This window comes from Ictidomys tridecemlineatus, chromosome 1, assembly GCF_052094955.1.
Source record: "Ictidomys tridecemlineatus isolate mIctTri1 chromosome 1, mIctTri1.hap1, whole genome shotgun sequence".
Classification (NCBI taxonomy): Eukaryota; Metazoa; Chordata; class Mammalia; order Rodentia; family Sciuridae; genus Ictidomys; species Ictidomys tridecemlineatus.
In genome coordinates, this window is record NC_135477.1 from 149,911,437 (window position 1) to 149,924,087 (window position 12,651).

Here is a 12,651-nt window from a genome sequence, read left to right on the forward strand (position 1 = left end):
TTTTGTAGGCTGTTTTCCTTCAATCCTTTTATAGTGTGCTTTTTTTTTTTATGTCCAATTAGTTTTCCTGCACTTTTAGAAGAAAGTGTGGTTCTAACTTCACTGAGCTCTCTTCTGCTTTTAGGTTATGCTTTAAAATGTGGTAGTTGGATTTTTGAGGTTTCCTAATTCTGTTCACATCTCTTTCTTCAGCTGTCTCTAATTTGCTCATTTTTATTCCACTTCCAGTATTTCTCCTAATTGCGCAGCCCTACCTTTGAAGGGAGACTTGCAGGGTTGGTTCATTGGGTCTGGACTGCCCCAGCTCCTTCAGAAATTATCTGGATCCTTCTGCACTCCCCCAGTATTGGATTAGGCAATACTATTCCCAAAAGCTGTTCTCACATCAGCCCATCACACATTCCAGGGAATACCTACCAATTCCCCTCTGCCTCTTCCCCCACAGAAGCTAATGGCATGTTCTTAATGGCTCCAAGGTTTTTTGTTTGTTTGTTTGTTTTTGTTTTTTTTTTTTTTTTTGAGGAGGTGCACCAGGGATTAAACTCAGGGGCACTCGGCCACTGAGCCCACATCCCCAGCCCTATTTTGTATTTTATTTAGAGGCAGGGTCTCATTGAGTTGCTCAGCACCTCACTGTTGCTGAGGTTGGCTTTGAACTCATGATCCTCCTGCCTCAGCCTCCAGAACCACTGGGATTATAGGCTTCACCACCGCGCCTGGCTGCTCTCAGTAATTAGTTTTGCTGTAAATTTTTCCCATGGGTTTTTAGTTTTGCTCTCTAATGGCTATTTTAAAAAGAATTTAGGAAACTTTAAAATCCATGTCTCACTGCCACTCCTGTTACCATCTGCCTAGGTTTTAGAGTATATTCTAAAGATCCTTAGAATTTTTCTGTGGAAAATTTTTTGAAATAAAATAGCTTCAGGATTTTAGAACATTTCCAGAAATAAAACAGGTAAAATAGAAAAAAATGGACCCCTTTTTTCAGCTTACCTCAAAAACTCTGTACAAGCGGTATCTTATTTTATAACTGGTCCACAAGACTGTTAGAAAGGCATTCAAAGAGACGGTGCTAATCATAATTATCTGAAAGAGATGACTCCTTATGACTCTCCTCACAAATGCCTGACATTGATGGTCTTTCCTCCTATCAAAAAGGTGAATAAGAGGTATGGTTACACAGCAGAGTTACAATTACACCTTTTTGTAGGGATCAGGGTCTGCTTTTCCCCTTTTGTGAATATAAATCCACATACATTTCAAATAGCAATTAATGCTGAATGAATGACAACTGAAATATGTGTGATCATCATCAATGTCCGCCTCTTAGTGAACCTCTAAGCCTTCATTTACTCATTTACAAATTTTTATTGAGTGATTATTACATGCCAAGCAACACAGTAAGTACTAGAAATACAATGTGAAAAGGTTAAATACTATCGGTCTGATAGAAAAAAAACTGATAACAATCAAATCATCATCTATACAATTGCTTACAAATCAATGACAAAAAAAAATTGAACACCCTAAGACAAAAATGGGCACACAACTTATGAAAGAAAAACAAGTGGCCGAAATAAGCCCCAAATGTCAGGGAGTCTTTTAAAAAAAAATCACTTTTGCTTATAAAATTAGCAAAGACTTGAACATGATAGTGGGCTGGGGTTATAGCTCAGTGGCAGAGCCCTCGCCTAGCACATGTGAGGCACTGGGTTTGATCCTCAGCACCACATAAAAATAAAATAAATAAAAAATAAGCATGATAGTATTTAATGCTGTCAAAGTGGAGAATGATGGGGTAGTCTCATAAGCCTCCAGGAAAATCTAAGTTGACTGGCTTTTCTTTTCTTTTTTCCTTTTGAAACAGGGAGAGTCTTCCTAAATTGCCCAGACTGACCTTGAACTTGTGATCTTCCTGACTTAATCTCCCAGAGTTGCTAGGATTACAAGCATGCACCACCAGGCCCAGCTAAATTGACAGCTTTTCTAAAGAGCCCAGAACTGTTCCTATCCTCTCACCTGTGGAATCTATTCCAAAAGAACAATGTAAAACGCAGGAAGTGACTTTAGCCAAAGATATTTACTCCTGTATTATTTATAGTAATGAGAAACTGAAAACAATTTTAAAATCTAACAAAAAGGAGTGGTTAAGTAAACTCTGGCATCTCCATCTCATGAAACATAGACCTTAAAATATGGCTATGTATTTTTTAAAATACTTTTTTTAATTGTTAATGGACCTTTATTTTATTTATTGATATGCAGTGCTGAGAATCGAACTCAGTGCCTCACACACGCTAAGCAAGAGTTCTACCACTGAGCCACGACCCCAGCCCTTGCTATGCATTTTTTCATGATTTAGAAAAACTGTTTACTCTCTGGTAGACCTTGAAACAATAATAAAAAAAAAATTTAAAACATGATATAAAATGGGTAGAAAACACTCAGCAAGAAATATGTCAAAGTGTGAATAGTGGTGAAGTTATGTCATTCTTCTTATTATTCATTTACATTTATCTGTGCCTTGCAAATTTTCTCAAAGATTAGTTTTTTTTCTCATTTTCATTAAGGTGAAAAAAATACAGAATGTAACCAAGCAAAATGGCTGTTATCTATAGTTCCATCTACTTGGGAGGCTGAGGCAGGAGGATCACCTGAGTTCACAAGCTGAAGACCAACCCTGGGCAACATAGCAAGATCATGTCTTTAAAAAAAAAAAGTGTGCTGTGTGCATGAATATCATATATACCTCTGTGATTTATAAAAACAAGATGTGTAATTTTCATTTTCTGGCTTGAAATAGTCTATTACAAAATTTTAAAAGGCTTCAAATTATTTAACAGGAAAAGATAACACTGAGTCTGCAGTCTGCAGGTCAGTAACAGTGTGCCAGCCTCACCAACTAGGGAAACCAACGGTCAGAGGTGCCCTCCACCTGGGAAGCCCACAAGCGTGTGGAAGAGGCTAGAAAGCTGACACCCACCTGCACCCTGCCCTTTACACGCTTCTTAACAACGGAAATAGAAATATTTACTTAAATTTCCTGCATCTCCCACAGAACGCCTGTGATGCAGCACCAAACAGCGAACTGGAAGTAGAATTTGGTGGCACATCTTCGTAAATGGCCTGAGACATTTTAAAATTTTTCAATTTTTTATTCCTTGCTTTTATGGCTAATCAAAAAAATCTCTACTTAGAGATCCCCTTGGTGTCTGGATTCCAAGAGGCAGCAGAAAAGGGTCCATGAGGGAATCTTGGCTTTATGAGATCACTCTCGGGCATTCCAGTGCATCACTAGCCTACAGACCACTGAGTGGGGTGCACCCAGCAAGCCTGTCCCAGGATCCTTCTTCTCAAGGAAACATGCTTCAGTTGAGCAAGGGGCACGCACCCAGCAACGGTAAAGTTCAGGCGAATGCTGGGCAACACTAGAGATAGGGCAAAGGTTCCCACTTCAAGAATTGTTCCATCTGTTAGACCCTTTTTTTTTTTTTAATTTTTTAACATTTATTTTTCAGTTACGGGGGACACAACATCTTTGTTTGTATGTGGTGCTGAGGATTGAACCCGGGCCGCACGCATGCCAGGCGAGCGCGCTACCGCTTGAGCCACATCCCCAGTCCTCTGTTAGACCCTTAATGATGTGTTAGGAAAAGTTGAAGGTCATGTAATAAAGAAAAAAAGAAAAAAAAAAGCAAAGTTCTCTATGATTCTGTGAGAGAACACATCAGGGCCAGCAATGGAAACATCTGGAAGGAAGGATTATGATCCATTTAGGACTAGGACAAAAGAATTAGGAGGGGGCAGAGAAGGTAACATAGGCCCTATGTTGGCTCATTTGGGGCACGGGATATATGTGTGTATGAAACACCTAAACAAGGTGTAAGGGATGGTCTACTATATCAGGATTTTTGTTCTGTTCAACTCTCAGGATTAATATCTCCTCCCCCAGCCCCTTTAGCCTTCAAAGCAAATCAAAACAGATCTGCTTAGCTGTATGTTGTATTAAATGTTTAGTGGCTAAATTGGTCGATTTCCTCGAAACCTAAATTCTTGGACCATTAAAAAAATGAGGTAACCACCTCACCATCTCTGCTGTCCTTGGTATTTTAAAGTAAGTGCATATTTCCATTCCTGGTAGGAAAATATACTGAACTGGATGACAACATCTTATTTACTCCTAGCCAGACAGGAAAAAGTTCTGGTGAATTATTACACAGAGGGTGATTACAGTTAACAGTACTGTATCATAAAATTCAAAACAGAAGATTTTTAACATTCCCAAAATAAAATAATGATAGATTTTTGAGATGATGGGGAACCTAAGCATCCTGAGTTGATCAATATACAATGTATAAATATACCAAAACATCACACTGTACCCCACAGATATAGTTATTACCTGTTAATTAAAAACAAATCATCACAGCAAATTTTAATCAGCTTGATTACCAAGATTACCTAAGATTCAAACTTTAGCTGCACCCTGAGTCTACCCCTTCTCCCTCAGAGAGAAAGAGACCAGTTCTTCCTATGACTCCTATTGCTTTCTTTGGTCATGTGTCCCCCTAATGCCACAGTGGCCTTCTGCAGCAGTTGTTCAGAAGGGCTGAGTCAGCTCTGCATCCCCACCTGCCCCAAGATGTTAACCCGCCCTCATCCCCTTCAGCACACAAGCTAGATGAACAGGATACTGAACTGAGTAGCATCACTGTTAGTGTGGCACAGTGGAAGTGCATCTGCAAGGACCCCAGAGGGACACTTCTGGGACTTCCTCTGGGAAAAAAACAGAGAAGGGATTAAAAATGTAATGCTGGGTGCGGTGGTGAGGAGAGACAGCCAGCTGCAGGCAGGAGAAAGAGCCCAGTTGTTCCTAGTGAACCACATCAGCGAGGCCCATCACAGCTGAATGCGGTTTCGGAAGCCACTGATGAAGACAGTCTGGGAACGGAACTCCAGCTGGGAGAGGGGAGCGCAACAGGAACTCGGAGGTGGTGAGCTCATCCAGGGCCTCCTGAAATCCAGATCTTCCCACACGCAGGTGGGTAGGACAGGCATTCCCGGATGAGAAGCCCAAGTGCCACCTCTCCTGTCCTATCAGCAGCAGCTCACTCTGCGGGGCCTGGGCAGCCCTACCTCAGCTGCCTCAGCAGGCACAGCAGCCTTCAATCGTGGTCCCAAGAAATTGGCGCTGAAATACAAAGTTCACATATGATAACAGCCAAACCCTATTACTGGGATGGAAAGTTTACAAAACTGAAAGTTCAACTATTACATTTTTGAGTGTGAATTAGAGAGTATTCACACTGTTCCATACTAATACTGTAGACAATCATTCAATACATTGATAGAAGTCGGGCTTATTTCAAATATAATATACAGGCTGCTGCTTTCTGCCTATAGTGAAAATACAAAGAACCATGCTTCTTTTATTTATTTCCAGATTTCTTAAATCATATCAATGACAGAAAGTAGCCATTATTTCCCAAACTTTCTTTAACTTTATTTTAGAAAAGGACAAAGTCAAACATGCTGACCCTGGTTTGTTATATGGAAGTCACTCAAGGAGTAGACTGTGTCTGTTTAACTCCTCTCTCCTCTGGTGATCACTTAGAGAGAAAACAGAGGGAAACCAAAGCTTACCACATCAGAGAAACCACTGTCAGCACACAAGGATTTGGGGGCCTTCAACTTTGGCAAAGTCCCTTTCAAGCTGCTAAGTCAGTTACTTGAAGTAAGTCTGGGGATTCATCTGCTGGAATTTGGTACCCTGAGTATCTCTACTGACTTCTGATACAGGATCTTTGTTTCTAAACTATTTTTGAGTTCCAGCAGATGCAATCCCCTTAACATGGACCTTAGGTCAAACCCTCACGTGGATGCTGACCACCGGTAACTCTGCTCCAGGTCTTTGCTTTCCCCACTGTGCTCTGTGTGGCATATGTTAACGCAGCCATCCGTCTAGCCTCAGATACATTCAAAATAGGAGGCGAGGCTTACATTGGTGGTGAGTGGAACAAGTTAAATGACACCAAAGTCAGAGGCAAATATTCTACCAGACAACTGACCCAGTTTTGGGTCAGTTGTCTGGTAGAATCAAATACATGGAGAAAGGGTTGGGGAGAGAAGAGGGGTGGTTGCTCTAGGCTCAGAGAGAATAAAGACACAGCCACCAGATGTGATGGGTAGACTTCATGTGGATCCTAATTAAAACCAAATTACTGTCCAAAGACTTTATTGACCTCAGAGCAATTTGGTTTGGCCTGGGTATTTGGTGGTGCCAGGGAATCATGGCTTATATTGTTATATGTGACAATGGCATTGTTGTTTTATGTAAGATGATGACAATATTTTCCTAGAAATGCTTACTGAAGAACACAGAAGAGTAATGACATGCTATTTGGTATTTGTTTTTAAATAGTTTATCAACAGAAATGGAATTATATGAAGGAACTGGTCGTAATCTTGGTAACTGCTATATCTGGGTGATCAATACATAAGGGTTCAATGTACTATTCACTCTACTTTTGCATGTTTAAAATTTTTCATGTTTAAAAAGCCCTTGTGAAAGACAGTGGAATGAGACGGATGTCATCACCCTAAGTACATATATGAAAACATGAATGGTGTGACTCTACTTTGTGTTCAACCAGAGACATAAAAAATTGTGCTCTAGGGCTGAGGATGTGGCTCAAGCGGTAACGCACTCACCTGGCATGCACGGGGGGCTGGGTTCGATCCTTAGCACCATGTACAAATAAAATAAAGATGTTGTGTCCACCGAAAAACTAAAAATAAATATTAAAAAATTCTCTCTCTCTCTCTCTCTCTCTCTCTCTCTCTTTAAAAAAAGTTGTGCTCTATTTGTGTAATATGAATTGAACTGCATTCTGCTGTCATATATAACTAATAAGAGTAAACAAAATTTAAAAATTGTTTTTAAAAAGGCTCACGTAAAAATTGAAGCAATGAACTAAAAATCTTTGATAAAAAATGTATAAAAGTTCCAAATCTATAATGTAGGGAAGAGATTATAAAAAACACATAGCTTTGCCTTTTCCTTTGAAAAATTCTAGGAAACAGAAGTTGTAGTATGAAGGCTTTTGCTCCCCTGGGGACTATAGAGCCTGTGGCTCTCTGCTCCCTTCCCCTCCCTGCACATTCCATGCCCACGGGGCCAACTGACCAAAGCTGTCTTTCCTTGGCTAACAGAACCAGCCAAGCATGGACTTCAAGGAGAACGCAGCCTCCCTGTCCTGCTGGAGCAGGGGCTGGGCTGAGGAGGGGAAGGTTTGCCTGTTGTAACAGAATGCTGCTTCTGGCCTCTGAAGTGAGGTGTCTTACAAAGATGATCCTTGTTAAATCCCGAGATCCCAAGGCTGCAGACCCTCAGTTCAGGGGTCACAACATACAAATGATGCAAAGAAATGACCCTCAGTTCCTCCTTAACCCTGTAAGTCCAATAATGGCCTGGTAAGCCATCACCGTGACAGAGAGTCCTTGTGTTGCCACATCTTGCAGGAAGCCACGAATGAGACCCTCATCCTCTAACTCCCTGTCTGAAAGGTAAGACACACCAAGACAGCTCATTTTTGTGATTTTCATGATCTAATCTATTAAGTAGTAGCAGCACCAAAATCCAAATCGACTTTAGCTTCCTACAATTTGTTACGTAAGATTAAAACCCATTCCCTGCAAAGTGCCTAATTCCTGTACCTTACAACTAACTATTCTTCAACACAATGCTTTTATAAAGTCATGATTTTGAATTTCTGGGTTATGAAATACATGACTATTCCCTTTCCTAAGTTCTGGGTTTTTTTGTTTTTTTTTTTTTAATTTTTAATATTTATTTTTTAGTTCTCGGCGGACAGAACATCTTTGTTGGTATGTGGTGCTGAGGATCGAACCTGGGCCGCACGCATGCCAGGCGAGCGCGCTACCGCTTAAGCCACATCCCCAGCCCCTAAGTTCTGTTTTTTAAGAATCCATTTCTCTCTTTAAATATTATTAATGTAATTGCTAGGTTGAGTTATCTTATGCCTGTGAATAGATGTAATAAAAAACACCTTAGGCTCAGGTTTAGATCATCTTGTATTTACACACTGATTATACAAAATGTAGAAGGATGAACTCCTTTAAAACTTGATTTTTGTTTATGTAAATTGCCTTTAAGACATACTGCAGCAGTATATAAGATTTTGCATGCATTTTGAAGAAATCACACAGAAGCAGCCACTTTCTCAATAAACTTGGCCAGTCTCACATCTCTTTTGGTCAGTCCGCCAGAGTCATGAGAGGTGAGGGTTATCTGGACCTAAGAAAGAAGAAAGCAGCTTTTAAAACCCTGAGCTACAACTCCTGGAATTCTCCTTGGGTGGTTCAGAAATCAATCTATTATCCAACATTCATATTTGAGAATCAGAGGGATCAAATGATTTAGAAAATACATTATGAACAATAAACACAGCATTTCCAAAACCCAGCAAACTCCAGGACCACAGTCTTCATCAGAGGGGGCCCGGCAGCCACCCAGGATAAAAAGGTTGTCCTATACGAGGAGGAAATTTAGCTGCCAGGATCTCAAACCTCATTTCTTGAGAAAAAAAGAGAGACTGGGGTTCCATTTTAACTCCCATTACTTTAATTACACCAACTATTTTGGGGCCACTGAGAAAAGCCAAGCTATCAAATATAATATCTTAGCAGTGATGTTAAAAAAAGCACATTTCCAAATTAGGAAAGGGGTGTGTGTTGGGAACGCTACCTCTTGACAAATTGGTTAAAAAGCAAAATAAAATTATGGGCAAAGAAAAGCAACTAGGAAAGAAAAGTTGATGCTAGTATGGGGGTGCTTTGAATTATTAAAATATATATATATATATATATATATATATATATATATATAAATACATATAATTATATATATAATCAAGAATGGTGATGTTTCTTTTTTCAAAGAGGACTTCCAGAGAGAAAATAAACACAGAAAACTGGATGGTAAGATATTTCAAATGGTGTGACCATAAAGACAAGGACACTTTTTGGGGGGAACATGATTCTTCTCACTGTGGTCTCTAAAACTTTGTAAATTTTGAGGATCCAGAATTTAATAGTTATTTTATAAAGTATAATTCCTGAGAAAATATATTTCAATAAGATAATTAGGACATATCTATCTTATTTGCAACCCTTTCTTTCAATAAATTATTTTCAATTTAAAAGTTTACCTGCGTGGCTGATATTCAAGTTTAATTCAGGAACCTAATTAGGCCCAACTTTCTTTTTATTAAAAGTTTCAGTAGAAGACAAACATGAAAATAAAGAGCTTATTCACTGTTCTCATGAGCAGATCTGAAATTTGTCACTAATTTGCAATAATACACAGGGATTCTAAGAGAAAGAATCAGAAAATACTTTCTTAAGCACAAGCACATTTAGTTGCACAAGATGATAAGGAAGAAAAGAAGAAAGAAGTTTCTCGAACTCCGTAATTAAAATTGATCCCAAAATAAGGCGATCCATTTACCTTGTTGTACACATTGAGCCACTCGGGGTGATGATTCATCTTCTCTGCTTGTAGGGCGACTCGGGACATAAAGCCAAATGCCTGTATAAGATGAAGTCAAGAGCAATCACTGATATTGTCCTCCACCCTGTCTGTGCCTGAGAGACTCCAGAGCAACCCCACCAGATAAAGAATGCTAGAATCCGTAGGAAGCCTGGAGAAATCAAAAATGAAAGGATCGCTCTCTGCAGGCCTGGGGTAACAGTGTGGCAGACTGTGTCCGGCTGCTCAGTGGTGAAAACAATCAGGCTCAAATAAACAAACCAGGTAATTGGCCTCACCCAGTGACCCAGTCTGGACTGTTTAATTGTCCTCAGGACAAGACTCTCCAAAATAGCACAGGAATAATTTCCCCAACTCGGTGCGCTGGGTTTCACTACCTGGCCCCAACTCTTAGGAGTCACTTTGTTTGCAGCTCTGTGCCGTTTGTTTTAGTGACTGGGTTGCTAAGGCATCAACCATGAGATGATGGAAAAAGGTCTTCTGAGTGTGACTTGAACAAAAGCATTGGCAGACCTGAACTACTTCCTCACCCCATCTCTCAGGTAGGAGGAATGAAGGGCTATTTTTCACTGCATTCTAGAGCAAAAGAGAAAAGAACAGCTTGCCTGCTCTGGGTCTTCTTGCTACTGCCCAGCCCTGTTGCTCTGAGGTATTAGTGCGTCTGCCTCAGGACACAAGACAAGCTGGAAATGAGCAGAGGACTAAAAACCAGCCACAGGCCAAAGTCTGAACCTCTGGGGTTCTGTCGTCTTACCACAGAAACATAGAAACATGAAGCAGAAGACAAACTTCTCGCTTTCAAATTTTTATGAGAGTAACTGCAAACAATAGCAGAAGTCTGTCTCTTGTGTGCAGAAAGCAGAAATACTTGGTCAGGTTAAGGCAATGGCACATTAATTACAAAGTTAGAGTGGAATTCACAGGGCAGTGCCCATTACACCCACATAAATAAATATTTAACTTCATTACCCCATCCAGAAAAACCAATATGTTGGTGGTTGGGCAATGTTTTTTGGATCACCAAATGACATAAGAGCACATTTCCTAGTTAACAGTGGAAGAGTATGTTTGATACCATTTTAAACAATTCTTTTTTTTAATTGATTTTTTTAAAAAAATAAATGACAGTGGAATGTATTACAATTCTTATTACACATATACAGCACAATTTTTTATATCTCTGGTTATATATAAAGTATGTTGACACCAATTCATGTCTTCATACATGTACTTTGGATAGTGATGTCTGTCACATTCCACCATCCTTGCTAACCCCCTGCCTCCTCCCTTTCCCTCCCTCCTCTCTGCTCTATCTAGAGTTCGTCTATTCCTCCCATGCTCCCCCTCCCTACCCAACTATGAGTCAACCTCCTTATATCATCCTCCGAAAACATTCGGCATTTGTTTTTTGGGGGATTGGCTAACTTCACTTAGCATTATCTTCTCCAACTCCATCCATTTACCTGCAAATGCCCATGATTTTATTCTCTTTTATTGATGAGTAATATTCCATTGTGTATATATGACACATTTTTTTATCCATTCATCTACTGAAGAGCATCTAGGTTGGCTCCACAGTTTAGCTATTGTGAATTATGCTGCTATAAACATTGATGTGGCTGTGTCCCTGTAGTGTGCTGATTTTAAGTCCTTTGGGTTTAGAATGAGGAGAGGGATAGTTGGGTCAAATGGTGGTTCCATTCCCAGATTTCCAATGAATCTCTCTACTACTTTCCATATTGGCTGCACCAATGTGCAGTTCCACCAGCAATGTATGAGTGTGCCTTTTTTCCCACATCCTCGCCAGCACCAAGGACCTGAACAGACACTTCTCAGAAGATGATATACAATCAATCAACAGATATATGAAAAAATGTTCATCACCTCTAGCAATTAGAGAAATGCAAATCAAAACTACTCTAAGATATCATTTCACCCCAGTCAGAATAGCAGCTATTATGAAGACAAACTACCATTTTAAACAATTCTATACTGTTCGTTACAGTTCCCATCTCTTTATTCGGGATAAAGATTTCCATTTTGACATTTAAGAACTGAATGTTTTCCCCATTAGGAAAAGGAAGCTCAAGCAAAACCCACTTAACCATTTGTGGAATTATTCGTGGAAAAACAGCATTTACTCTCCCAGCCCTTCTCAATCCACTATCTGATTCTCCAGATTCTATGGAGGGTACAAGCAGGATGGGAAAGTCTGTTTTAATTATTCAAACAAAGCTAACCTGTATTAAATGGTGTTAATGAAAATTTCTCTTCTGCAGTGGAGGTGTCTTATTTAGTATTAGCAGAGATACAATGTGTACTTCTTTAGATGAGTTATTTTTTTTAATAAATTGTATTTACATGATAGAAGCTTTTTCTTTTATCAGTCTGCAGTATGCCCCTTAGGTATATAGAGACAATACAGCTGTTCAGAGCCTGTCCTTTCGGGCCTGGGAATCCTGGATGGAAACTGACTCTACCATTTAACTGTCATGTAACCTAACTTCAAGTCTGTTTTCTTATTATTAAAATGGAAATAATAATAACTCATGTAACCATTTTAATAAAAAATTATATGGGTACATACAGGCACTTAGCAAGCATTTGGCATAGAATAAGATATCAACAATGGCACACACTGATACCTCTACTGCTTCTATCAAGCTGAATAAGATAAACTTGACAAAACACAATGAGGGGTAAAAAGTTTTCCACAGGCCTGAGAATCTAAGATTCAGTTGTTTCTGAGAAGAATGGCCCTTCTTTTCCCATTTGTCACAGAGACCCCCATACATATACGGATCGCACAATGTCTGGGGAAATAACCTTAATGGCAAGAAATTATGTGGACACAGTCTGTCACTGCTCAACTTCTTAAGCCCTGTGGTCATAATTTCTTTGAGCCATTATGGTCCAAAGTGACGCCTTGTTACGATTTGGATGTGAGGTGTCCCTCAAAAGCTCCTGTGTCAATGAAGGAATGTTCAGAGGTGAAGTGACTGGATTAGAAGTGTGACCTTTACTTTAATCCATTCCTCATTTGAATGGACCGACAGGGTGGTAACTGTAGGCAGGAGGGG

The 12,651-nt window shown here is 39.7% G+C and overlaps 2 protein-coding genes across 10 annotated transcripts in view; both read right to left on the minus strand.

Moving 5' to 3' along the window:
- The window catches only part of Catsper3 (cation channel sperm associated 3), a 30,297-nt gene extending 25,239 nt beyond the window's left edge, over window positions 1-5,058 (minus strand). The window contains exons 1-2 of the mRNA XM_078022513.1: window positions 4,904-5,058; window positions 994-1,189 (exon numbers count right to left, since the gene is read on the minus strand). Of these exons, the coding sequence (XP_077878639.1) occupies window positions 994-1,189; window positions 4,904-5,058 (351 nt within the window). The remainder of the gene's footprint in view (window positions 1-993; window positions 1,190-4,903) is intronic.
- A 3,018-nt stretch (window positions 5,059-8,076) lies between these two features.
- The window catches only part of Pcbd2 (pterin-4 alpha-carbinolamine dehydratase 2), a 46,749-nt gene continuing 42,174 nt past the window's right edge, over window positions 8,077-12,651 (minus strand). For 6 of the 9 annotated variants that reach the window (XM_040272839.2, XM_021731604.3, XM_078049014.1 and 3 more), the window contains 2 exons: window positions 9,530-9,610; window positions 8,077-8,317 (listed from right to left, as the gene is read on the minus strand). In XM_040272839.2, the coding sequence (XP_040128773.1) occupies window positions 8,222-8,317; window positions 9,530-9,610 (177 nt within the window). In that variant the 3' untranslated portion in view covers window positions 8,077-8,221. Of the gene's footprint in view, window positions 8,318-9,529; window positions 9,611-9,849; window positions 9,989-10,176; window positions 10,306-10,325; window positions 10,454-12,651 lie in introns of those variants that run through there. The other 3 variants (XM_078049027.1, XM_078049022.1, XM_040272841.2) reach the window with 3 other exon arrangements.